Genomic DNA, 27,893 nt, shown 5'->3' with positions numbered 1-27,893 from the left:
GCCATCTCAAGGGGGCAGGACACAATACTGAAAATGTTTCTTTGACTTCGCCCTCCTCCGCCGCCTATTTTTACGTGTTACTTCAGGCTGTGGTATTCAGAGAGCATATGCGTCGCTTGACTAAAGAAACTTTTCCAAAGATGCTATTATTCTATTTCCATCCCACAGATCTCAAAATTCACTTTTTTCTCGGAATGCCACTTGAGGGCAGTTTGCTTGAGAAACATACCCAGCACGCCTGATTTTAGTACATTTAAAAAACAGGTTGCTATTATGTTTTTATGTCCTTGCGTAAAAACTCCCATTCTCTGACGTTTAGGCTACTTTTATTACAACCGCCAGACAGTCTTATTTAGGGTAGGTCAAGGAACGGCAGCTTGAAAAAAAAACAAAAACAAAAACAACCTACAAAACATCCGGTAAAAGGGGGAAGACTACGACTCCCAGAATGCAGCGCGTCCTCCTTCTCTTGCCCGCCTGTCCAATGATCAGACCCCACGAGCCTCCTCTCGGCCCCATTGGTCAGCTTTCCTGTCAGTGAGGGGAGAAACCGAGGGCTCCGGGTGTCATATTTCCCGCCACTTAGAGGTGCGTCTCGGGAAAGCCGAAGTGGAACAAGTTCTCGATTGGATCTTCGGTCTTCTCGCGTAAGAGGAATCAGCCAATCAGAATGTGAATATCGTCCCGGAAAACCCCTCCTCTTCCTGACGTAGCCTTTGGTGGCGGGAAAAGTTCGGAAGTTTTCGCGCCCGGGCTGGGTCATCGGAAGACCGCCGGCGCGGTTCTGGGGGAAGCGGCTCCCTGGCGGCGAGCATGGCCGGGACAGTGGTACTGGACGACGTAGAGCTGCGAGAGGCGCAGAGAGATTACCTGGATTTCTTGGATGACGAGGTGAGGGAGGCGCGGGGGCGCGAGACTCTGGCGCTTGAAGGTCCTGGGACGCTGACGGGCCGAGGGAGGCCACGGCGGATGCTGCTCCACGCCGGGCCGGGGTGGGGCGGGGGACTCCCGGGAGGTCCGTCGGGCCTCCCGACTCTTGCGGCGGGGCCGGCGCCCTCAGGAGTCTTCCGTCCAGGGTCGCGTAGCGTTTCTGGCGTGGAGTCCGCTGCTGGTGTCCTGTAGGTGCAGCCTTGAGAGAGCGATCCTGAAACTCCTGCGTGCTCATGGGGCGGGGTCTCGCGGAAGGCCGCGGGTTTCTTTCAAGTGCGCACAAAATGGCCAAGCTCGCTTTGACCTTTCGGAAATCACTCCCAGGTCTCTCAGTTTGAAGGGAGTGTGGGGGGAGGAATGCTGTCGGACTGATGCGGGACAGAAGGCTGGCTGGGGACAAAGCAAAAGCTGACACCGAGCAACCTTCTCCGACCCCCCTCCTGAGTGGGACCTGTGTGACTTTCTTTGGGAATCTCCCACCTATCTTAATGTTAATACCTTGTTAGAGGGGAAAATGACCTTGACGGTGGCAAGGCTTCGGCATCTTGTAGGTCCTCTTTAGCGTATGAAAGTTCTATTGAAAACCTCCCTTTGCTTACTTCCCCCACCCCCCTTGGTACTGAACCTGCCACCCTTCACAATCCCGGGGCAGCAGCTCTTTCCGCCCACGGGTCCTGTCCCCGTGCTTTAATAAACCACCATTTTGCACCAAAAATGCCTCAAGAATTCTTTCTTGGTCATCGGCTTTGGACCTCACCCCACTGAACCTCACCTAGGTTCTAGAACTTCATCAGAACGGTAGGGATCCGCTAACTTAAAGACCTGCAGGTACCCGCGGAAAAGACTACCTTACTTGGCTGCATTGGATTTCACTGCCAAAGGAGATGCAGAAAAGTGTTTGCTATGCTGGCAAAGGGGGCTTTGTATGCTGTCCAGGATCGGAAGCCATAGAATATTGTAAAGCATCTTAAAAGGGTGGATAATGCTGGGTCTGTAAACAAATACGGAGGCTTCCTATTCTTTTAGGTCTGGCTAGAGAACTCTTTTCCCTATTATACAGCTAATCGGGGGAATAGAGTATTTTAATTCCCTCTGTAATTTTTTTTAAAAGATTTTATTTATTTATCAGAGAGAGAGAAGGAGAGCGAGCGAGCATAGGCAGGCAGAATGGCAGGCAGAGGCAGAGGGAGAAGCAGGCTCCCTGCTGAGCAAGGGACTCGATCCCAGGATGCCCAGGATGCTGGGATCATGACCTGAGCGGAAGGCAGCTGCTTAACCAACTGCGCCACCCAGGCGTCCAGTGAAAAGTCATTTTAATCTGCTAATTTACATTTTGATAAGCCTTTAAAAATTTTTTAAAAAATTTTTTCTTAAGATTTTTTTTTTTTTAATTTGACAGACAGAGATCATTCGTAGGCAGAGAGGCAGGCAGAGAGAGAGGGGGAAGCAGGTTTCCTGCTGACAGAGAGCCCAGTGTGGGGCTCCATCCCAGGACCCCTGAGATCATGACCTGAGCCGAAGGCAGAGGCTTAACCCTCTGAGCCACCCAGGCGCCCCTTGATAAGCTTTTATTTGTCCTTTTTGACTTATTATGACCTTGTTTTAATTCTCCTTTAGAAGTTGAGAAATGACTGCATACAGAAAAGCTGCAGATAATAATAGAAATCATAACATGGACGTTGAGATTATTATACATCTTGCAACTGCCTCTTAGGGTGTATTTGGAATCTCAGGCTAGTGAGTGAAAATGTGGAGAAATGGGAGGTCCCTTCTGCTGCAGAGATTGATGGATTGATCTTTCTGTGAGAACTGCCTCTGTTTAAATATTGTCTTATTTTTGAATTTGTGCCTCTTGTGATATGTGGTGGTTATTTTGCAGGAAGACCAGGGAATTTATCAGAGCAAAGTTCGGGAGCTGATCAGTGACAACCAATACCGGTTGATTGTCAATGTGAATGACCTGCGCAGGAAGAATGAGAAGAGGGCCAACCGGTAAGTGGTAAGGGGTTTCTTCCAAGATGCTATCCTGGCTCTGAGTGACAGTGGCCCCCTTTCTCTTCCCCGGATTGGAACAGGCTTCCCACGAGAAGGCCTGGATGAAATGGTCTTTTTTGGGGGAGGGGGGGATGGAATGTTTTTTTTGGACCCTCATTGTCTCACTTGCTTCTGTGTTTTTTTTTCTTCCTTCCAAAGTAGGTGGTGGGCATTTTCCTCTCCGGAGCTCCTCTTTCCATGTTTAACTGAATATCATTTCTGTACCTTTGAGAAGTTGAATTAAAGTTAGCACTCAGTTCTGATATATTTTACTGAGTCATCCAGGGTGGTAGGAGAAAGTAGAAGCTAAATTTTTACATCACTTTTATTTTTGAAGGTCAGATTTTTTTTTTTTTTTTTTTTTAGTTTTTCTCTCTCTGCTTAATTATCCTCTCTCTTGCCCATATGCAGCCTCCTGAGCAATGCCTTTGAGGAGCTGGTTGCCTTCCAGCGGGCTTTAAAGGATTTTGTGGCCTCGATTGATGCTACCTATGCCAAGCAGTATGAGGAGTTCTACATAGGATTGGAGGGCAGCTTTGGCTCCAAGCATGTCTCTCCCCGGACTCTTACCTCCTGCTTCCTCAGCTGTGTAGTCTGCGTGGAGGGCATTGTCACCAAGTGTGAGTGGCTTCAAATCAGGGCTAAGGGAATGGAAGTGGGATAGTCTTAAGAAGGCCCGGGGAAGCAGGAGAGGCCGAGTAGAGCTGGGTAGCATAGCCCTGAACTTACAGGGTGAAGCTGGGAGGAGCTGTGGTATGTACATTGATGAAGGGGTCCAGAATGATGAATTCTACTGAGTGTGGGAGTGTCTTGGCTCTTGTAATCTCCTCATTTTAACTGTGAACTCCTATCATTTCTGGGTTAGGAAGAGTTGTACTTGAAGTTTTATGTAGGTATGTTGATGTTCTAAATATAAAAATGAATAAATGGCTAGTATTATTGAAGTAGCTTAAACTAGTCAGAAGAAAACAGTATTTAGAGTCATGATAGACTTGCCTGCGTCAGATTCTACCCTTGTCAATGCTAGTTGAATGACTTATGCATGTTTTCCATTGCTAGGCTCTCTAGTTCGTCCCAAAGTTGTCCGCAGTGTCCACTACTGCCCTGCTACCAAGAAGACTATAGAACGACGTTACTCTGATCTCACTACCCTGGTGGCCTTCCCTTCCAGCTCTGTCTATCCCACCAAGGTGAGGGGAATGAATTAATTGGGCTTCTTGGGAGGTGGGAATCAAGTATGTCTGTTTTCATGCAAATAATTGAGTGATATCTGAAGTCTTCTAAAGTACATCAGATGAAAAGTAAGGATTAATCTCAAAGAAAGATTGATTGCTAGCCAGAGTTTAATATGAAAGTCTTCAATTCTAATTAAAAAAAAAAAAGAATAAATACTCTAGAAAATTTGACAAATTGTAGAAGGATTGAAAAAAGTCATTAAGCTACGTAGATCTTTGAGCAAAGTTATATATAACTTTATAATCTATTTAAAGTAATATGGGACAATACTTACACTATGGTGTTAACCATGATATCTTTGCAAATATTTAACTTTGGGTTGGGAGAGGAATGGCATTGGAAATGACTTTGTACTTAATGTTCTGACTGATCTGAACTGAAGACAATTTGAGGCTTTCTTAATGAGACAGAAGATGATTAGTGTTGGTTACTTGATGTCTGAATTCATTCTATTGAAGAATACCTGTCCCTGCCATCAAATTTAATTGAGAGCCACTGTACCCAAAGAATTGTTAAGCACTGTGGAGGATACAGATATGAGTATAACCAGTTCTTATTTTCAACTCAATTAGTGCAGGAATCTTAATGTAAAATAAGAATGAGTACCTTAGAATTATAACTGAAGCATACTTTAGAATCATTGAGTCTGTCTTCAGGTGAAATGCTAAGATTCAGAAAGATTAAGTGACTTGCACATGGTACCAGTTAGTGATGACTCTAAGGACTAGTACCCATGTCCTTCTACTTTCAGGCCAGTTGCATTTTCTGTCACCCTGCTCTCTTCTTCAGTAAGATACTTCCTTCTAGACTATCTTCAGTAACTACTCAGGGAGTACTCTTCTGCTGATTACGGGCGCCATGCTTCTTTGCTTAAGATCTGAAATACGTTGGACTCCTGGAGGTCATCTAGTGTGGTACCGAAGAATATGGCTTGGGAGTTATACTTGCCTGAAGTCCTGGCTCTGCAGTTTCCTGTGTGACTTGGGGAACTTACTTAACCTCTCCAGTCTCGGTTTCCTTATTTGTTACATGTGAAAAATACCTGCTTTACCGAGGTGTTAGGATGATTACATGAGATCATCTCATGAGATAATAGCATAATGCCTTGTACATAGTAAGCACTCAATAAATGGCTGCTGTTGCGTTTTTAGAAAATTGAAATGGCAAGGGAGTAAAAGTTTAAAATGTCTTTACTCAAGTTTAATATACATACAGGAAAGTTTATATTAAAGTATGCAGGTCACTGAAATTTTACAAGCTGAAAATACCTGGAAAATCATCATCCAAACCAGGAAACAGCGTTCCTAGCACTCAGAAGTGTTTGAGGGCCCACACTCCCCAAGGTTAACCCTATCCTGATGTCATCAGCAACACAGAGTAGTTTTGCCTCTTTTTATGTTTTATCTAAATATTCCTGTGTTGGGCTTCCTTTGTTCATCATGTGTATTTGAGATTCATTCATGTTGTGTATAGGTGTATTTTATACATTTTTATTCACGCATTCCATTGGGTGAATATACTACATTTATTTAACAATTCTGTTGATGGCATTAGGATATTTTCTAATTTTTGCCTATTGGGAATAATGCTGCTGTGAACATTGTACTATGTGGCTTTGGGTCAGTGTTTCTGTCGGGTATTACCTAGGAGTGGAAATACTGTGTCATAGTACAGGAGAAATAAGAATCTTAATTTAGATTTTAATGTAACCGCGGCTCCTTCAGACTATAGTTGTCCCTTCCATTAGATGATTTGTTACTAGATCAGATGGGAATGGAGAAAACTGGAGTACACATTTGGCTTTTTTTTGTTCCTAGATACAAAAAATCTCATGAGGTCATTTCCAAATTATATTTGTTTCCTACCAAAAAAAAATGAGTGTGGCATTACTAAGACCAGGACAAGATAACAATGCTTTTCTGTATGTCTTTTTCAGGACGAGGAAAATAATCCCCTCGAGACCGAATATGGCCTTTCTGTCTACAAGGACCACCAGACCATCACGATCCAGGAGATGCCGGAGAAGGCCCCAGCTGGCCAACTTCCCCGCTCAGTGGATGTCATTCTGGACGATGACTTGGTAGATAAAGTGAAGCCTGGTGACCGAGTCCAGGTGGTGGGGACCTATCGTTGTCTTCCTGGAAAGAAGGGAGGCTACACCTCAGGGACCTTCAGGTAATGGTGCAGCTCTGAGGCATTTGGCACGCTGCTGGCAGCTTGCATTTCTGGTAGTATTCATGCTCTAGTTTGCCATATTGTGGGGCATACATCAGACAGGTGGAGCAGTCTAGCTATGTGGAAGATGGGATAGCTCTTTTCCATCCGATAAAACTGGTAATACTATTTTATGCTGAAAGTGGGAGTTGTTGATAACATGGTTATATCCTCATGGCTTACGTGAATTTCTCACGTATTCCCACCTCCTTCTGATCCACATTTCTGTCCGAAGGAGGATCTGTGGGACAGCCGAGGATAAATTCCTGAGGTGAAGAATCATCAGCATATTTGTGTCACAGATTAAAAGAATCAGCTGTTGAATTCAGAACAACCTGTCTTTTTTACTTTATTATTTTCTGATTTGCTGTTGTCTCTGATGTTAGGAATTAAAAATCGCAGGCTTCTTCTTCTTCTTCTTATTCCTCCTTCTTCGTCTCAGGACTATCCTGATTGCCTGTAATGTGAAGCAAATGAGCAAGGACGTTCAGCCTTCATTCTCTGCTGAGGATATAGCCAAGATCAAGAAGTTCAGTAAAACTCGTTCCAAGGTCTGAGCATCTTATAGGGATTTGAGGGTGGGGATGGATTTGTTAGGGTTGTGTTTGGCATGGGACACCTTTCTTCTTTGTAGAGGATCAGGAGGAGGGTCAAGGTTTTTTCTCTAAAGGATGTTGTGTTAGCTTTTAGTTTTGACCCAGTCAGCAAGTAAAAGGATGTTTTTGCTGTCAGTATTTCTGTTTTGTTACCTGCTAGGCTGCTAAGTGAACCTAATATAATAAGAGAATATCAGGGTACCAGTAAGTCCATGTGGACGACAGTAGTGATGCATTGTTACTTAAGTTTTTTTTTTAAAGATTTTATTTATTTATTTGACAGAGAGATCACAAGCAGACAGAGAGGCAGGCAGAGAGAGAGAGAGAGAGAGAGAGAGGGAAGCAGGCTCCCCGCTGAGCAGAGAGCCTGATATGGGACTCGATCCCAGGACCCTGAGAGATCATGACCTGAGCTGGAGGCAGGAGCTTAACCCACTGAGCCACCCAGGCGCCCTGTTACTTAAGTTTTAAATAGGTTATTTTTGTTTCAGTTCTCTACTTTGTTTTGCTTTTTGAAGACAGAATGTCCACAGGTAGAATTGAAGAAAGGGTGGTTGACCCTGGAACAACATGTGTTTGAACTGTGGGTTTGCTTGCTTGTGGGTTTTTTCTGATAAATCCAATACAGTACTATAAATGTGTTTTTCTTACGATTTTCTTAATGATATTTTCCTTTCTTTAGCTTATTGTAAGAATGCATCATATAGTACATATCATACACAAATGTGTTACGTTTTTAAAACAGATATTTTTGTTATTGGTAAGACGAGGTCATTGGTAGGGTATTAGTAAAGTCTTTAGGGGGTCAAAAGTTATGCATGGATTTTTGACTGTATGGGGTGTTGGCACCCCTCACTTCTGCACTGTTCAAGGGTCACCTGTATGTGCCTGTGTGATCAAGGTTACTGAAGAAACATACCCGTACCAAACCAAAACAAAAGGTTACTGAAACCACAATACACATTCTTATTAAACCTAAAGTGTTTTGAACTGGAAATACTTTTTTATTAAAGATAACTCTCTAAGCAGATTTTGGAATACAGGCTTTCCCTTTATCTGTTCTGACAGTAGTCTCATCAGTGTGATTTGTCTTAAGAAATGCTTTTACAGTTACAAATGTGGAGTTCTTCAAGCATTTTTATAGGCTGAACTATGAAGCAGAGCTTCGCAAAACCATATTGAATCTCAACAGGCTTTTCCCTTTGGTTATTCCTCCTGTAGGATATCTTTGACCAGCTGGCCAGGTCGTTGGCCCCTAGCATCCATGGGCATGACTATGTTAAGAAGGCGATTCTCTGCTTGCTCTTGGGAGGGGTGGAACGAGACCTTGAAAATGGCAGTCACATCCGTGGGGACATCAATATTCTCCTGATCGGTATGGCATTGGGGATTTGCATCAGACTCTCGGTCTTCCCTGTGGAGTGTGCTTGTGGGAATCTATAATCTAAAAGAATGTGTAGGGCGCCTGGGTGGCTCAGTGGTTAAGCCTCTGCCTTCAGCTCAGGTCATGATCTTGGGGTCCTGGGATCGAGTCCCGCGTCGGGCTCTCTGCTCAGCAGGGAGCCTGCTTCCTTCTCTCTCTCTCTGCTTGCTTCTCTGCCTACTTGTGATTTCTCTCTGTCAAATAAATAAATAAAAAATCTAAAAAAAAAAAAATAAAAGAATGTGTATTCTCTACCTGGTATATTTCAGTTCCATCAAAGGGCAGAAGGCTAAAATGAATCTTTTCTTACTGTTTTCTTACTGTCATTTTTGTGTTTCCTGATTTATGTCTAAAATATATTCTTCCGTGAATGGTAAGGGAATATTATTTATAACCCATTAATGTAAATTTCTGTTATGCCAAGAGCTGTGCTAGAAAAATAGAACTTGCTGCAGTGCGGTGTGGGAGTGGAGGAGTTTCCTAGCAAGTCACCACTGTCCTACTGAATTATAGGGGACCCATCGGTTGCCAAGTCTCAGCTTCTACGCTATGTGCTGTGCACTGCTCCACGGGCTATCCCCACCACTGGACGGGGCTCTTCTGGAGTGGGTCTGACGGCTGCTGTCACCACAGACCAGGAAACGGGTAAGGGTATAAGGGTCTTTGGCAAACGTCCCGTGGTGAGATCAAGTGTAATTTCTTGTAGTTTGCTCTTGGGAAGCTTGTATTGGGAACATACAAGCTTATCTTGTTACCCTGAAAGGTTAGTTTGAACCAGACTATAGAGGCCAGGGTGTCCTCTGGCAATAGGGGGTGAATTAATTAAGTCTTTGGGTGGCCGGTCTGGATAAGAATGTCTCCTAAAACACAGCTTTTGAAGAAGGCTTTGCATATTGGAAGGGAAAGAAGAAATAAAAATGAAGATAGTGCTCTTTTATAAATTAGAGGAAGGGATTTGAAGACTAGTGAAAAGAGAGCAGAGATCTAGTTGGGGAATTACTTGAGGATGAAGATAAAGAGACAATCTGTGAAAGAAGTTTGTTGGAGGCTGGCTGCTTAGGGATAGTTCAGATTGGAACTAAAAAGATTGACCCACCAGGGTTTTTCTCTAAGTCTCTAGGAACTGACTGTTCCTCACTATTTTCTCATGAGAGACATTGAGTGCTTAAGAAGGAGGCTGAAATCTCTCCCCTTGTCCTCTACAACCTGGATGGTAACACCTATCTTGACCTGCTCATTTCCTAGGGGAGCGCCGCCTGGAAGCAGGGGCCATGGTCCTTGCTGACCGAGGTGTGGTTTGCATCGATGAATTTGACAAGATGTCCGACATGGACCGCACGGCCATCCATGAAGTGATGGAGCAGGGTCGAGTCACCATCGCCAAGGCTGGCATCCATGCTCGGCTGAATGCCCGCTGCAGTGTTTTGGCAGCTGCCAACCCCGTCTATGGCAGGGTAAGTGCAGTCAGGCACTTTACCATTGTCCTCACCCTTGGTTGGTTTTGCTGAATAGCTGGGCCATGAAGTTGATTCTTGGAGTCCCAGAGAAATAAAAGGCCAGACTAAAGTTAAGCTTGTCCACCGTTTTGTTCTTGTCCTTAACTTAGAGCAGTGCTTCCTCACGTTTTCAGCCACATCAGAATCCCCTGGCAAGTTATTCATTTAAATAACTTGGAAAATATAAAGAAGAAAACAAAAGTAACCTTCAGTCCCACAACCCAGTAACCAGTATTCTTGCCATTACAACGAAAGTACCACATGCAGATGGTAGGATGTATAAACAGAACAGAGAGTGCAGTATGGACATTGAAAACCTTCCCTTTTCTCTCCTAGCCCTTCTCCAAGAGATAATCACTAAACTCTTTGAGTGTCTGGGAAACAGAAACTTAAGTGTATACAACAACTATACTGGCTCCTTGTAACCAAATTAGTCTGTTTATCTTTGTTTTTTACGATGATGATGATGATACTTATTTATTTATAAGGTACCCCTGCCTGATATTTGATACTATGATGATTATATTTATCCAGCTTGGGGTTTGCTGAATTTTGCCTCTATTTTTTCTTTATTTTTTGGGGGCAGCTGTCTTACATTCCATTGATTTATAGTAATTTGTTTAGTTTCCATTTGGTGGGCATTTGGTGTTTTCCCTTGCTATTGTGAAATGAAGTTGCAGTGAATATTCCTTTATGTGTATTCTGTTACACATGTCCATATGATAAATACCTAGTAACAGAATCACTGAAGAGTTAAATGCATTTTTATTTTGGTAGAGATTGCCAAATTGCCCTCTTTAAAGATTGTACCATAATAATGCTATTAACTAAGACTTACAAATAGTTTGTATTTATCAGCTGCTTTTATCCTCACAGTAACCTTGTAGGTAGGTAGTTATTATCCTTATTTTACAGGTGAGAAAATGGAGGCATAAAAAGTTAAGTAACTTATTTAAGAGTCACAAGCTAGAAAATGGCAATCAAAATTTGAATGCAGAGCCTATTCTGTGCTCTGGCAGTTATGATTCCATAATGTGTGGGGTTACCTGTTTGGGTGGAGTTTTTTAAACATGTAGGTTACCTGGTCCCCAGTCGGTTTCTGAATTCAAATCTTTGGGTTGGGGCTCTTGGTAACTCTGGTTTAGAAAGGCTTCATAGGTTGGTGATAATGCATAGCATGGGCTGAGAACCTTGGTTTTTAAATTAATGGTAACAGTATTTATGTCATCCTAAAGAATTATATTGGGAAATGCAGGGAGAAAATAGCAGGTCCTGAAATGGGAACATGTTCAGAATCATTATTAAGGTTACCCTCAAGGCGTATTAGACCGTCTAACTGTGAAGTGTTTGCAGGTGGGTAGTCTCGTCGGCCCTGAACTGAAAGATAAAAAAGTATACAGGTTTTTGAGTCCCAGGGAAGATCAAGATGTTATGATTTATAGATTATTGACCTTTTTTTTTTTTTTTTTGTGGTTTTACTCATTACCTTCTAAGTAAGGGACTCCGGAGTTTCCAAGTGCTTTTGGTTTAGACAGCTTGTCAACTTTATAACTGGTAGGGGAAAAGGAATCATCTTTCAGGGTTGGTCCTACCCTTGGAATGGCAGGAGCAGAATAGGGCTTGGGAACGAGGGGACTGGTCTTGAGACCTATGATAAGCCCGTTAGAGGCACCTCAGCTAGGAGGTGTGGTTCTGAGTTTGCTCAGGTCTCCTGAGCTTCATTGAAAGAAGGGTTGCACGTAGAGGAACTGAATTAAGTATTTCAGTAGCTTTAAGTAGTCTCTTGTCCTTTCTTCCCTTTGATGTCACCTCCACTTTGCTTTTTCCTTCTGTTGCACAGTATGATCAGTATAAGACCCCCATGGAGAACATTGGGCTACAGGACTCACTGCTATCCCGATTTGACTTACTCTTCATCATGCTGGATCAGATGGACCCTGAGCAGGATCGGGAGATCTCGGACCATGTCCTTAGGATGCACCGTTACAGGGCACCCGGGGAACAGGATGGCGATGGTGAGACCATGGGAAGAGTTAGAGTGACTAATGGAGGGGAACCTAAACAGACACGGTTATCTCAGACCTGGCCCAGGTCATGATGGGTGTTTGTTTTTGGGTTGATGTTGAAGGTGCCCTTGTCTTTGTGACCACTTCCTTCTTGCTCAGTGAGAGTCATCCTAAGGTGTGTCTTTTGTTCATTTCTGGGTCTAGGAACACCTTTGAGCATCTTCTGTGAGCCATGTCATTCCACTTTTCTTATTTGTGGGCTCCACATGTCTGTGTGTCTTGGCTTTGTTAAGTTTTTCCTCTCTTCAGAAGAACCAATTTCTTACTCTGCTTTCTCCCAACTTGGGTTTTCCAGCTATGCCTTTGGGTAGTGCTGTGGATATCCTGGCCACAGATGATCCCAGTTTTAACCAGGAAGACCAGCAGGACACCCAGATTTATGAGAAGCATGACAATCTTCTGCATGGGACCAAGAAGAAAAAGTGAGCATTCTTCATACTTCTTGAAGGAACCTGAGATTTCTGTCATATTAGCATGTTTTTATGTGCTCCCCAGGCAAGATCATGCTTGGATTCATAGCCATGTGGGCCTGTTTTCTTTTCTGGATCTCACACTATATACCCCTTCTCCTGGCCAGTTTCCTTGTGTTTATGGTGATTAGGCTTAGGTTCTAACCTTCCTAAAATGGAAGACTTTGACAACATGCTCAGCTGATGGTGGGTATATCATGTGATCTTCGTACCTTAATTACTGCACAAGTCCTGTAGCTGTGACAAGCTAATGTTGACAGGACGGTAGACTGCAAGCCCTGGGTGCTGTGCAGGTAGATTTGGATAAAGGAGACTAGGGTGGAAGTGTTCAAAGTGTGAAATGTGAGATCTTTTACTTCTGTTTAGGGCTGTGGTGCAGTAGGAAGCATATAGATTCAAACCTGTCATTTCAGAACAGAATTTAGAGTCAGAAGACTGAATTTAAGTCTTCCCTAAGCCACAGTTTTTACGTATTAAATAGGGCAAATAATACCTAAACTTCTGCCTGTACTGCTTACCTCACATACATTAAGTAATAGTTACAGAATTCAATAAACGTAGATGAGAGGGTCTCATTCATTCACATTCTATATAAATGGGATTTATGATAATGGATTCTAGAATACATCTCTGCCACTTGACCTTGACTTCTCTGAGGAGAGGCCAAGCCCCCACCCCAGTCATGTGCCAAGGTTTGGCAGAGAAGATTTCCCTGTGTGTGCATCCAGGGAGAAGATGGTGAGTGCAGCGTTCATGAGGAAGTACATCCACGTGGCCAAAATCATCAAGCCTATCCTAACTCAGGAGTCAGGTGCCTACATTGCAGAAGAGTACTCACGCCTGCGCAGCCAAGACAGCATGAGCTCGGACACTGCCCGGGTGAGTCCCCACAGCCAAGATGGGCCTGGGAATTCTTAAGTACAAGACTGGGGAGTCCCTGTTACCTGGGAGTTCTGAAAGCATTTTAACTTAGGGATTCCTTATCTTTTTCTTTCTGGTCTGAAGGACTTCCTGTTCTATAATTCTAATAATTTCCTTTTATAAAGGAAAATGAAGTGAGAATAACCAGAAATACCTGTATCTCATTAGTTCAGATGATATTGGCCTCCAGAAGTTATGATACATTCAGCAAACAAAAGGAGCCACTTTTGGGTTCTTACATGCAGTTAAAATAGGAAGAGCTATCCTCAGAGAGTTAAGATCTGCAACTTAGGAGGTAGGAAGGTAGATGGAAAAATCATATATGCATATTTATAAATTTCTAACCACAATGTGGTGCCTAGGAGGGAATGAATGGGAAAGATGATTGGAGTGTAGATGAAGAAGCTGTTAGTTTTTCCTTTAGACTTTATAGAACCGGTATGAATTTGATGGAAGAGAGTGTGCTATTTGAGCTGGACTTTGATAAATGATTAGTTGGATAATCATAATGGTTGTCCAAAGCCATTTCTAGAAATCTGCCTGTGAATTTATCTAAACTGTGGGGCATGGAGTTCACACAGGATTTCACAGCAGAAAGACCCAAGTCTAAGACCGTTATTATGTGCTATAGATATAGACTCTTGGATTTAGGCCTGATCCCAGGTCACTTGTTCTAGCCTCACACCCAGATAGGCACTCTGTCTTCTGGAATTTCGGCTAAGACTTTCTTGACACCTCTAGAAGCAGCATGTCTGGCACATCACTACTTTGAAATGTTAGAAACTTCTTGTATTTATTGGGCTTAAACTTGCTTCCCCATGACTTAGACCCATGGGTCTTAATTTTGTTTTGTGGGGATTATGTATGACTTGTCTTCTTCAGATTAAGAAGCCCCCTTTCTATTTTAATTGTTTCTCTCACTGTGTGAACATGTTTCAGTGTGTCAGAAGCCTTCTCATTGAACAAAACACTGTTTGAGCTCGGGTCTTAGTGGGTCTGGTAAATCTCTCAATTTGGATTCTGTAGTTCTGCTAATGCAGGCTAAGATTTCACAGGCTAAGAATTGGAGCTTATAAGGAGTGTGTAACCTCCACACTCTGGTAGCTTTTAAATCATTAAAAGATTTGGTGACTTTACTTAAAAGTGAATATATTTGGGGCACTTGGGTAGTGTGGCTCTAGTGGCTCTAGTGGCTCAGTGGTTTAAGCCTCTGCATTCAGCTCGGGTCATGATCTCAGGGTCTTGGGATCGAGCCCTGCATTGGGCTGTCTGCTCATTGGGGAGCCTGCTTTCCCCTCTCTCTCTGCCTGCCTCTCTGCCTACTTGGGATCTCCTCTTTCTGTCAAATAAATAAATTTAAAAAAAAAAGTGAATATATTTGTTTTTGAATATGGAATAGGGTTTTATTTATACTATCCCATGATAATTTGCGAAACTTCGAAGTGGAAGTGACCAGATCAAGGATCATACAATGGGAGAGGTAGGAGTGTGGCAGAAAAAACTAGCCCTCTGTTCTGGTCCCAGGTCCGGCTAATTTTTGGGCCTTGCACAAATCTCTTCACTTCTCAGGTCATAGTTTTTTAATCCATAAACTGAGAAGGTTGGATAATGTCAGGGATGCTTAACTAGATGGGCACATCATAATCACCTGAAACTTAAAAAGTATACATGTCCAGTCCTAAACATAGACATTCTGACTCATTAGGTCAGAGATGCCATTCAGCCAAAAGCATTTAAAAAAGGTAGAAGTTGTGCTTGCTTCGGCAGCGCATATACTAAAAAAGATAGAAGCACGCTGGTTTAGTATACACCCCCCTCCCCCATGAGAACCACTTGATGAGAACATGCCAGAATCCTGTTCTCCTCTGGACTTGAATTTACCCAACTTGAAAAATTTGTCCTCACATGACCTCTTTCGCACCCCTCCCTTAGTGTAACCTTGTTCAAGTTACCTGAAGCCCTAAGTCCCATTTTCCTCATCTGTAAAACTTGGAAAAGTTATCAGGAGTGTTAAATGATGCAGTTGGTATAAAAGCAAAGTTCCTAGAGCGTTGCAGACTGGCAGTACAGGATTGTTTTTCCTCCTTCACTATTGTAGTCTTTCTAGCCTTTTTTCTTTCCAGCTGTAAGATGCCTCATTTTCTTCTTCCCTGTTCACCTACCCCTTTCTCCCTCAACACTCCTGTTTTCTTGGCTGCTTTTATTTATTTATTTTTTATTTTTTAAAAAGATTTTACTTATTCATTTGTAAGAGAGCGTGTACAGAAGCGGGGGAGTGGCAGGCAGAGGGAGAGGGAGAAGCAGGCTCCCCGCTGAGCAGGGAGCCCAACGTGGGGGGCTCGATCCCAGGACCTTGGGATCATGACCTGAGCCGAAGGCAGCCACTTAACCAACTGAGCCACCCAGGCGAACTGATTGACTGCTTTTATCTTTGTGAATTTTATATAGTGTTTATACAGAATATATAGCTCTGAATCCTTTGCTTATGCTTCCTAGAGTCAGTCTGGTAGTATCTTTATCCTTTTCTGTAAAGTGGGAGTGATGGGAATTCTGACAAGTAATCGTCCCTTGTTCTCTTCCTCAGACATCACCAGTTACAGCCCGGACACTGGAAACTCTGATTCGATTGGCCACAGCCCATGCCAAGGCCCGCATGAGCAAGACCGTGGACTTGCAGGATGCAGAGGAAGCTGTGGAGTTGGTTCAGTATGCTTACTTCAAGAAGGTGAGGGCTCCCGTGCTTGGGCCCGAGAGCTCCCCCTGAGTAAATACTGGTGCTTGGGCTGCCTAGCCCTCCACAGTTAGACCTGCCTTTAGGTCATCTGTGGAAAGCAGCATCTAGCTGGGAAGCTTTAAAATACTGATGCCAGAGTCCCTAGAGGCCCCAGAGATTTTGGTTTTATTGGCGTGCTGCACCATCAACAGATTGCTTCTCTACCTACTCATACTTCATCTCTTAAAAAAGTAGGTTTCCAAAGGATTCACATTGGTGATCTTCCTCTTCCTTCTACAACGTTTTCCTTGCCAGTCTCTTCAGGGTTCCCATTGGCATCTCAAAATCTCACATCAAAAGTTGAATTTTCAAGCTTGGGCCTGTCATTCTGTTTTTGTTTCTGCTCATGACATTGTATTTCTGTCATTCATTCATTCTTTATTTATTTATTTATACAGGATTTTATTTATTTATTTGGCAGAGAGAGATCGAGAAATATCAAGAGAGGGAATACAAGCTGGCATAGTGGGAGAGGGGGAAGAAGGCTCTCCGCTGAGCAAGGAGCCTGTTGCAGGGCTTGATCCCAGGGCCCTGGGATCATGACCTGAGCTGAAGGCAGACACTCAGGCGCCCCTGTATTTTTGAAGCCTTCACTGTCTTTTCCTGTTGCCCACCCCCTCTCCAGTTCAGTGAACTGTAGTCATCTGGGGTTTAGTTATGGGTTTGATAGGCTTTTCCTGGGTTACTCTTTTTGCTAGGATGGGAGTTTTAAATTTAAATTAGTCACTTGATCTATAAAGAAATGAATTGTTTTCCACTTAACCGTTGTGGGCTGGACTTTTTTTTCATTCATTTCTTTGTTCCTTAAATACTCATTTAGTATCTACTATGGTCAAAGAAATTGAACATACCTCTCAGCATTTTTTTCTTTTTTACAGACTTATTTATTTTAGAGTGTGGCAGGGGGGCAGAAGGACAGGGAGAAAGAATCTCAATCTCAAGACTCTCTGCTGAACGAGGAGCTTGATGTGGGGCTCAATCCAGTGACCCTGAGATCATGACCTGAGTTGACACTAAGAGTTGGACACTTAACTGACTGAGCCACCCAGGCGTTCTCCCCCCCCCCCCGCCCCGCCCTGCATTTTTAAAGATAGGTAGCAGCCTGTTCCTCTGTCCCTGGTTCTGGGACTCAGGGATAGAAGCTCAGTCATTAGACCCACAGAAGTTATTTCTGCTGGTGGTGTAGATGGATTCTTACTCAGAGTTCTTCATTCAGTTTCCTGGCATTGGTGACCCTTCCCACCCACCCATGCTTGGCTTGGTCTCAGGTTCTAGAGAAGGAGAAGAAACGAAAGAAGCGAAATGAAGATGAATCAGAGACAGAGGATGAAGAGGAGAAAAGCCAGGAGGACCAAGAGCAGAAGAGTAAGAGGTAAGGCAAAGCAAAGACATGCATTGGGGGCAGGGAGAGGGGAGAGGAGTGGATCAGTACTGCTGGGGTTGACATCAACTTTTTCTTGGGAAGGGTACTTAGATCTATGGGGTTGGAGGCCAAAGACAACCTAGGCAAAGTAGAGAGCTTAACTAGCCCCTTTGTTCTTTTGTATGATGCATTTTTAAAGATTTGTTTATTTATTTTAGAGAAAGAAAGACCGTGCACGTGCATGGCAGGGCTGGGGCAGAGAGAGAAGGAGAGAGAAAATTTAGTAGACTTCCACAATGAGCAGGCATTGGGCTCAATCCTCTAACCCTGAGATCATGACCTGAGCGGAAATTAATAGTCAGATACCTAACCCACTGTGCCACCCAGGTGCCCCTGGTAGGATGCTTTTGACCTCCTTCCTGCTAAAGAAATGCTAAGTAGCAGGAGCACACTAACTCAAATAGGTTTTTGAGTATATCTTTCGGAATCCTTTCTCATGGTAACTTTTCCCCTTTCATGCCTGTGATTGAATTTCTAAGGTGGTTGGTAGAAAAAAAGAGCATTGGGTAGCATGGCCTGTTTGTGTTCTAGTTCAGAGACTTTCAGTGTCTTTTGCAAGAAAAAGTAGCAGTTTATACAATCAATTGTAATCCCTCTTTCTGAGAAACCACTGTTATGCTAGACCTGGGCCTAGCATTTTGCTTTGATTGTAGATCGTTCTAGTAATTTTTCTCTGGTCAGAGGCACAGGATGGGTTTCTTTTAATTGCTATGGGTATTTTAGGAGGAGGACTCGTCACTCTGACGCCAAGGATGGGGGCTCCTATGACCCATATGACTTTAGTGACACAGAGGAGGAAATGCCTCAAGGTGAGTGAATGTCTCCTATTGATAAAGAGGTGGTTTCTTTGCTGACTTCAGTCACTCCGTGTACTGCATTTTCTGGTGGGTTGCCATTTGGTTCCCTGCTTAGGACCCTGTATCCAAAAGGTTTGTCCCAAGAGAACCTCAGGAAACCCAGTCAAAACTTTGGAAACTGGGCTTTGCTCAGTTGTTGCTTCCTTCCCAAGGAACTGTGCTCTTTGCCAAGCCTGGCGTAAGCATCTCAGATAATGTATTTAAGGGTCTCTTTCCTGACTCAATTTCTTAACCCTGGCTGGTTCCATAAAAACCCTAGGAAGTGGGTGCTCGGTAGGCTCAGTGAGGTGTGGGGAGTGGAGAATATTACTTTTCTGGTGTCTGTGGAAATGGCTTCACCATGTTGTCTTTCCATTATCTGTAACCATTTATCCTCTAAAGTGCACACTCCAAAGACTGCAGATTCCCAGGAGACCAAGGAGTCCCAGAAGGTGGAATTGAGTGAATCCAGGTGAGTAGAAAGTTGAATGCCACATGCTACTGAGGCAAGGACTTTCTGGGGAGAGGGTATGAAAACACGCTGATTATCAGTGGAGCTCAAACTTGTAGGCTCAGTAAGTTTTAGAACAGCTTATATTCTGATTTTAATTTCAAACCTAAAAAAAATTGCAAAAAAAAAAGTTGCAAAAGTAGTATACAGAATTCTTTTATACCTTTACCCAGAATCCCTGGTTGTTTACATTTTACCATTTGCTTTATAAATGGTTCCTTGTGGGGATTTTAAATATAATGTACTCAGGAGGTCACGAAGGAAGATAGTCTTGAATTGAAGCAAGGACAAAATTTTTATCTTACTATTTGGGTTCTTCTCAGTAGGGTATACACACACACACACATTTTTCTTCATTGAATTGTTCTTTGTTTTGGGATGAGAAGTTTTTACCTCTAGAGGTTCAGGAATAGTTTTACTTAAAACTTTTATAAAGAAGATTATTTATTTTAGAATGTGTATATGTGTGTTTGTGTGTGCATGCATGTGCATGCATACTTGTGCACATGGGTGGGGAAAGGGGCAGAGGGAGGGAATCTTCATGCAGTCTCCTGACTCTGAGCAGGGAGCCAGACTTGGGGCCGGATCTCCCCTCCCTGAGATCATGACATGAGCTGAAACCAAGAGTCGGATGCTTAACTGACTGAGCCATCCAGGCATCCCTTATGTATACATTTTTATGTTTACTGGATACCGCAGAAAACCTATGACTAAGGTTTGCTTTTTTCTTTTAATACTTTGAGCATAGAATGCAGTATGTTTACTGAAGAAAATAGGAAAACATTGAAAAGTATTTAGAAAAAATATTAAAATCAATTGTAATCCCTCTTTCTGAGAAACCACTGAAATATATTTTATTTATTTATTTTTAAAAATTTTATTTATTTGAGGGCGCCTGGGTGGCTCAGTGGGTTAAGCCTCTGCCTTCAGCTCAGGTCATGATCTCAGGGTCCTGGAATCGAGATCGGACCTCTGCTCGGCGGGGAGCCTGCTTCCTCCTCTCTCTCTCTCTCTCTCTCTGCTTGCCTCTCTGCCTACTTGTGATCTCTCTCTGTCAAATAAATAAATAGAATCTTAAAAAAATTTTTATTTACTTGAGAGAAATAGAGAGTATACAAGCAGAGGGGAGGAGCAGAGGAAAAGGAGAAGCAGACTCCCTGCTGAGCAGGGAGCCCAACGTGGGGCTTGATCCCAGGACCCCGAGATCATGACCTGAGCTGAAGGCAGAGGCTTAACCCACTGAGCCACCCAGGCGTCCCTTATTTGCATTTTCTAATGATGGACACTTAGGTTCTATAAAACTGGTGTTTACAGTAAAACATTTTTAATATTTATCACTGTGTACTCAGGCAAATGTATAGCTGTAAGGTTAATTTCTTGAAATGGACTCATCGGATCAAAGGATATGTACTTAAAAATTTCAGTATATATGCTGAATTGCCTTTCAAAGATGCTGTTACAATTTATATATTTTTTTTAAGATTTTATTTTAGAGAGAGTGCACATGCAAATGTGCTCAGGGTTGGGGGTAGGGAGCAGAGGGAGAAGGAGAGAGAATCTCAAGCAGATTCTTCCCAGAGCCTGACAGGGGCTCAGTCTCGTGATCCTGAGATCATGACCTGGGCAGAAACCAAGAGTAAGATGCTTACCCAACTAAGCTGCCTAGTTGCCGCCCCCCAAGTTTACATTTCTATGGAAACACCAGTTTCCCACATCTTCATACGCCTCTGATTTTTAAAATGGTATTATTTCTCAGTGTGTAGGAAGCTCTATAATAGAATGTTGGGGGATGCCTCTACTGTATTAACACTTGACATAGGTCTTGCGTGAGAGTTTTTGGGTTTGTTTACTTCTTCACCCATCTTTTCCTGACTTGGGCAGGTTGAAGGAATTCAAAGTGGCCCTCTTGGATGTGTTCCGGGAAGCTCATGCACAGTCGGTGGGCATGAATCGCCTCACAGAATCCATCAACCAGGACAGAGAAGAGCCCTTCTCTTCAGCAGAGATCCAGGCTGCGCTGAGCAAGATGCAGGACGACAACCAGGTCATGGTCTCCGAGGGCATCATCTTCCTCATCTGAGGAGAACTCATCTCTGAACATTGGGGGCTCTGCCCAAGTGTTTCTTCTGTATTTCCTCTCCCTGCTTGCATCAGTCTTTGTCTTCATTTCCTAAATAACGGTGTTAATTGAACCGAAGTTGAGAGACATGTGACAAAGCTGACCTTTGGGAATGAGTATGTGGGGTAAAGGAGAAAGAAGAAAGTGGGCAAGGACTAGATTCTTGTATCTTCTTCATTCGTTCATTCATTCTCCTTATTTCCCACCAGAACAAACCAAACCATTGTTCATGGTAAATAACATATAACTTCTGAGAATATGGGGGGAGCACAGCTGGGTTTTGTTCATCCTTTCCTTGTTTGTTGGCTGTTTTTTCTCTCCTGAGCACATCGGTCTGGAACAGGCTTTGGGTGGTTCTGTGCTGGTGGAGTAAAGCTCTGAAGCAAGTCATGAAGGCCAAGAAAGCTTTCTTTTCTGTAATACCAGTTAAAACGAATGCATACTTCTGAGCTAACTATCTGAGACTTTGAATAAACTTTACCTATTTTTATATTACACACATGGCCTTAATAATGTGTTTTTGTAGACACGTTTAATTTTGTTTTCCTTGAGAGCTCTGCCCTACAGGAGCTGCACCAAGTCACCACACGGTGGCAGCAGGCTGCTGTTCTGTCCTTGGGGCTTAGGTCACTCGGCAGTTTTCTTCTTCAGTGATACCAGCATTTATCAGTTAGTTGTGCAAGCCAAACTTTACTAATTTGGAATAGCTAAATGGCCGCAGAAGGCCAGTGAATGAAAATCCAAGAGAGGTGACCCTTTGGTTGCCTTTTTTGAGCTCGAATCAAAGCCCGTTCATGGAGAAGTAATAGCTGGTATATCAGATGCCTCAATATTGTGAGTTCTGGCCCCTTTCAGGATCCTTGTGAAACTACTTGCACCTGGATGTTCAGCTCTTGGTCTTTTTGTGCAGAAGTGTGTAGAGGGACTTGGGTTTCATCTTTCCTGCTGTAATGCTCTCAGTAGCTTCCAAAGAACTTTTACGTTTACTTGAATTAAAAAGAAAAGTGTCCTTTATGGGGGCCTGCATCACATGAACTGGAAGCCGCTCTGTAAAGGCGGTTGTTTTGGTTTTCTGCTCTAAGATTGGTGAAGTACTTTCTTCTCCCTTTTTGATGATAGGAACACCTTACCCTGAAACCAGGGCGGGCAGAAGATGGGGAGTTCTGTTTCATCTTGATTTTTTTTTGCCCCCCCCCCCAAGATGTGAAATCCAAGTCCTATTGGAAGTAATCTGGAGAGTCAGGAGAGGGCAGTGGCATCAGGAGTGGACTCTGACCTGAATTGAGCACTGGCCATGAGTCCTGTATTATGGTCTACTTTGCAGTGGGTGCAAATATAGGACTACATGCTCTTGAGGCCTAGTGGTTGGGGATTTATGTCTAATGTGTCAATGAGAAATTTTAAAATAAAATGAGGGCATTACACAATAAGAACTATAGGAATTGAGGGGCCCATGAGAGTATCAAAAAGGGATGTGGACCACCGTGGGGTACTGATGAAGAAAAGGGGGTCTCAAATGATCATTTCCAGAATGGTCCAACATTTTGTCAGTAGGACTCCTGCTCTCTATCCTTCATACCTTGAGAAACTGAGGCAGAATAGGAGAGTGGGCCGATCTAGCAGTATGTAACAACTGTAAAGCTAAGTTTACCTTGTTAACATTTCAGCTCTGCAAGCTAACCAAAAGAATTGAAGGGAGAAGACCATGTATTCTACAGCCACAATAGATGCTCATTGTGTTAAATTGACTGTTAGGAACTCAGTGAGTCTTTACATCAGGATTTTAAAAACGTGTGTGTGTGTGTGTGTGTGTGTAGTTTCTCAACTTACAGTAACATTTAAGAAGTTGGTAGGCATTTAAAGGATTTGTTCCTACTGAGTGTCCTTATGTTTTTCTTCCTGCTGCAGGCATTGACCGGCCACTTATGTAGGGGTGACCTCTCTGCAGGTCGTTCTCCCCTGAGGGTGTCACTGCCACATAGCGCTGAGATCCGTGATGGTCCGGATCCACCAGGACAAAAAATAACTCTTCATTCTCTACATACTTCACTCAAAAAGAGAAGTCTGTTTACATTTAATTTTGCCACTGAAATAGTTAAGATAGTTTGTGGACCTTAGAGAAATATGTCCTATCTTGGAAATTTTTATGCTACCTTATTTCTTAACTCTCCTGGATAAACGAAGTGTCAGTATGAAAAGATAGTTGTCAAAAAAGACAGTTTGCTAAGACTTGCTGGAATGGGGTCTCTTCTCTGCCACTTATCAGATAACTTAGGGTAAGTGTTGAGCTGCTTGTTATTTGATCTGTGAAATGGGGGTACTTGTTGCCTGGATGGAAGGAGACTTGTGAGACATAATTGAGAGCAAGTGGTAAGTGCTTGCCAGCATGGAAATACTCCATGATACTTTCATTATTACTGCAAATTCCAAGTTTCACAAAAATAGAATGTTGCATTTTGATGTGTTTATAAAAAAACATGATCCTTTGGTCAAATCCATTTAAAACAATTTCCCCCTTGTTGAGTTCCTGAGTTTTGTTCTTTTTCCTGCCTTTCCACTTCTTTTTTTTTTTAAAGATTTTATGTATTTATTTGACAGAGATCACAAGTAGATGGAGAGGCAGGCAGAGAGAGAGAGGGAAGCAGGCTCCCTGCTGAGCAGAGAGCCCGATGCGGGGCTCGATCCCAGGACCCTGAGATCATGACCTGAGCCGAAGGCAGCGGCTTAACCCACTGAGCCACCCAGGCACCTCACCTTTCCACTTCTTGATGGTTCCCGTTCTCTGATCAGTGTGGCTCTGACTCAGGTGCTTCTTACAGGGATAACCCTTTAGCTCATGGTACTGGGTTCATCAGCCGCCTGGTGTGGGCAGTGTTACCTCAGTCCTCGCAACAGCCCTGTGAGGTATGGTCATTAGGAAAATAGAGGATGAAGGTAATGAGGAGAAAGGCTCACAGAAACCAGATAGGTTATGCCCTTCTCATTTTTTCCGAGTTTTCAATGCCCAGTGATCCTAATGATTCCAGACTTCCTGAGGTCAGGTTTCCCCAAAGGCTTTGGTTAGTGGAATAAGGCAGGTGCTAGAGACCTGTGTACTGGCTGCCTCCGTACACCATTCTGGCGAGAGCTCTTTGGGAGCTGTTTGCCTCCCCTGCCAGGTCACTCCCCTCTCCTAGGAGTCAGGTGTCACCACTTGAGCTTCAGAGTAGGGAAGAGGGGAGGTGGAGTGCTGTGCATGGGTTGCACAGAAAATCTCTTCAGAGAGCCGAGTTGGCTGAGGAAATGAGCCCTGCACTGGGAATCAAGGGCACTGCCTTTGAGTTCCTTTTCTGACATACTGTGACTGAGTTATCGAGCCAAACTGGGCAAGCCACTTCCTTAGAGGGAAGTGCTTGGTTTCTTTATCTGGGAAGGGAGGTGGTTGAAATAGGTGCTCTGAGGTCCCTTCTGGTAATGTATGACTCTCAGCACCCAGTGTCAGGTCTACCCACAAGACACGTTATTGGCCTTGGCACCCCTTGCACGTAATTGGCCTTGGCACCACTTGGAGGCAGGTCAGAACGAGTCTCCTAGCATCTTGTTAAATATCCTTTTTGAGGGGCGCCTGCCTTTGGCTCAGGTCATGATCCCAGGGTCCTGGGATTGAGCCCCGCATCGGGCTCTCTGTTCCACGGGGAGCCTGCTTCCTCCTCTCTCTCTGCCTGCCTCTCTGCCTTGTGATTTCTGTCTGTCAAATAAATAAAATATATTTAAAAAAAAATCCTTTTTGAGGGTTGTGATTTGCGGGCTTCTCTATTTTGTAATTAGAACTCTGGGATGTTTCCATTTATCTCAAGGGGTTTCATTTAATTCCTAGAAATTTTTTCAGTAAAATTTGTTTTTGTTTGACTTCATTTTAATTTGCTGAAATGTAAACCTAGTTCACTTTCTTTGTTGGGTCTGGTGCCTCAGTGATGAGTGCTGGTTTCTATCTGTCCCAATATATATATTTTAAAGATTTTATTTATTTATTTGACAAACAGAGACCATGACCCGAGCCGAAGACAGAGGCTTTAACCCACTGAGCCACCCAGGCGCCCCTATCTGGGCCAATATTAACCAGCATGTAACCCTAGCTCATTCTCTTTAGTCTTTCCTCAAGGGAGAAAATGAAGATTCTGAATTCTTTTCTGAAATATTCTTACTCTTAAGCCCTGAGTGTGTTTCCATAGCTTATAGGAGGATATTAGCCTCTGCTGAGATCTTCCATTCTGATAATTGTTCTCACAGTGTGAACTTTTGGTGGCAAGCTAAGCCTTCCTACCTTCAAGTACCAACATTTAACCTTGACAGAAAGGTCGGCTCATGCCATCTTACATATATGTGCTACTATTCTCTTAATTTAAGTGGATGGAGTCCTGAATAGAGCTTAAGAAAGTTGGATAAAATATCCAAAAATATAGCCTAAAGTTGGAGTTGAACTGTGCGCATAGTTCTTTTTTTAAAGGTTTTATTTATTTGACAGAGACACAGTGAGAGAGAGAACACAAGCAGGGGGAATGGGAGAAGCAGGCTTCTGGCTGAGCAGGGAGCCCGATGTGGGGCTCAATCCCAGGACCCTGGGATCGTGACCTAAACTGAAGGCAGATGATTAACTGAGCCACCCAGGTGCCCCCATAGTTCTATTTGTTAAAATGTTACTGTGACTGGGATGCCTGATAGCTCAGTTGGTTAAGCGTCTGCCTTCAACTCAGGTCATGATCCCAGGGTCCTGGGATCGAGTCCCGCAACGGGCTCCCTGCTTGGTGGGGAGCCTGCTTCTCTTTCTGCCTGCCATTCTCCCTGCTTGTGCTCTCTCTCTTTCTGACAAATAAATAAAATCTTTTAAAAAATGTTACTGTGATTAATAAAACATAATGGGCAAAATAGAGAACAAAAATTATTTTACTACCTTACTATAGCTATTATAATTTATTCTTGACGAACTTTAAAACCAGTTTTGAAAGTGACACCTCACAATATACCCAGCGATACCAGCAAGTTACACATGAGGCATTTAAGATTGAGATTAACAAATGATTGTAGGGATTTAAGGAGTAAGAATGTTTTGAAACTTTGAATTGAAAGTCAGAGTTCTGAAAATCCTGCAGAGGAAGTGAAAGTACATGTGACATTTAACTTGAATGGATAATAAAACACTTAGCAAACTAGAATTATCAGAGGGATGCTGTATACAGGTTCCAAGCTCCCCAACAAACTAACTCCCAGAGACAGCTACTCCATCCCCGTACTTAGTGAGTGGGGCAGCTGAGAAGGGCTGGCTCTGCTGATAGCAATCATTTGTTAAGAGCTTGCTGTATATACAAAGTTCTGGCCATGTAAATCATCTCATTAAATCTTCCCTACCATCCTCTGAAATTCGTTTTACTCTCTGAATTTCTCTGAAGAGGCAGTAGGCTTAGAGTGGTCAGAGAATTAGCCTAGGGCCTTCTAACTAGTAGCTGGTCAAGTCCAGGTTCAAAATCAGGGCTATCTTGGTTTTTAACTACTGTAGTTTAACCATGATATCGTGCTGCTGCCCTCAAAGGGATGAGACTACTTTAAGGAGCTGGAGGTAGTCCCAACTATGTCTGTGAGTAGAGCTGGTGTGACAGCCCAGGGACCAGTGTGCAGAGAGGAAATCGAGGACCTTCTACCATCAGTGATGCTCTTGGTAATTTGCCCTTGGAAGCCTATATAGCAATAACTGATATTTGCTATTTCATACCATCTCACAAAGTTTGTGTTAGGGTGGGCGCTACAGATACCGGGAAACTACGATTCTGGACCTGTTTACAATTTTTTAAAAACTAAAATAAGTATAATTTTTTTTATAAAAACAAAATCTTAGGGTACCTGGGTAGCTCAGTGGGTTAATGCCTCTACCTTCAGCCCGGGTCATGATCCCAGGGTCCTGAGATCAAGCCCCAAATTGGGCTCTCTGCTCCGCGGGGAGCCTGCTTCCTCTTCTCTCTCGCCTGCCTCTCTGCTTGCTTGTGATCTCTCTCTTTCTCTCTCTGTCAAATAAATAAATAAATAAATAAATAAAATCTTAAAAAAAAACCACCCAGAATATTTTCATTAGAGAAACCCTAGAAAATAACCATAAGAAGTCAATAGGAGCACCTGTAATCTAGTCACCCATAGAAAATACACCTTGGGTTTTTTTCCCCCAATGTATATATATACCTGTATAGTTGGGCATTTGTTGCTATTAATTTTTCATGTATTTTAATAAATATTTAATATGAAATATAATATTTCATGTATCAGTATTAAATAATACTGTGTTGAACAGCCTGTTGCCCAATTTTTATGTACATACTTATTTACTTCCTTAGGATGATTTCCTAGAAGTATAATTGTTGGATCAAAAATATGAACATTACTAAAGTTTCAGATATGTTTCACTAAATTACTCATTTTTATCCCCACGTGTATGTATGAGGGATGCCCTTTGTCTGATACCCTCGCTGACATTGGGTATCTTGCTCACCCCCACCAACACCTTTTTAAATTCCCCAGTTTACTCTGGTTAGGATTTAAAATTAATTTTTAAGATCTCACACTATGTACTTCTCATGTAATACCTTCCGTAGTACCTGCAATTCACTAATGGAATTGCTTTAAAAATTCTATCATTACAAACATCAAGTGCAGAGAAGGCAACTTCCCACCGCTATGTCACTGGGAACTGCACATGAAAAGTCAGCAGAGCAAGGTATCTTAAGAGCTGTCCCCGAAACCATCCGGCCTGCTCTTGTTTCCATTTATCTTGTTCACACCCAGATAAATGTGTGTAAGACAATGTGCAAAGGCTAAAAAGG

At 43.1% G+C, this 27,893-nt stretch overlaps 1 protein-coding gene across 1 annotated transcript; it reads left to right on the top strand.

Moving 5' to 3' along the window:
* Nucleotides 1–715: 715 nt before the first annotated feature.
* On the top strand, nt 716–21,545 carry MCM3 (minichromosome maintenance complex component 3). Its single transcript, XM_004771880.3, has 17 exons — nt 716–891; nt 2,810–2,922; nt 3,376–3,584; nt 4,024–4,154; nt 6,137–6,375; nt 6,857–6,965; nt 8,232–8,385; nt 8,947–9,078; nt 9,679–9,887; nt 11,770–11,944; nt 12,291–12,417; nt 13,194–13,344; nt 15,971–16,111; nt 17,428–17,531; nt 18,306–18,391; nt 18,821–18,890; nt 20,811–21,545. Exons 1-17 carry the CDS (start codon nt 814–816, stop codon nt 21,007–21,009), a joined length of 2,427 nt encoding a protein of 808 aa, XP_004771937.1. The 5' UTR covers nt 716–813; the 3' UTR covers nt 21,010–21,545.
* The last annotated feature ends 6,348 nt before the right edge of the window (nt 21,546–27,893 follow it).

Source organism: Mustela putorius, unplaced genomic scaffold (assembly GCF_011764305.1).
Source record: "Mustela putorius furo isolate JIRA1106 unplaced genomic scaffold, ASM1176430v1.1 tig00003983_pilon_pilon_pilon, whole genome shotgun sequence".
Classification (NCBI taxonomy): domain Eukaryota; kingdom Metazoa; phylum Chordata; class Mammalia; order Carnivora; family Mustelidae; genus Mustela; species Mustela putorius.
Note: the sequence above shows the minus strand (reverse complement) of the source record. Positions and strands in the feature narration are given on the sequence as shown.

Excerpts from the sequence above, each read along its gene's own strand:
- MCM3 (XM_004771880.3), top strand. The coding sequence starts at position 814 with ATGGCCGGGACAGTGGTACTGGACGACGTAGAGCTGCGAGAGGCGCAG. Across the intron at positions 4,155-6,136 it reads GCTCTGTCTATCCCACCAAG|GACGAGGAAAATAATCCCCT; the intron begins GTGAGGGGAATG and ends TGTCTTTTTCAG. Across the intron at positions 18,891-20,810 it reads GTGGAATTGAGTGAATCCAG|GTTGAAGGAATTCAAAGTGG; the intron begins GTGAGTAGAAAG and ends TGACTTGGGCAG.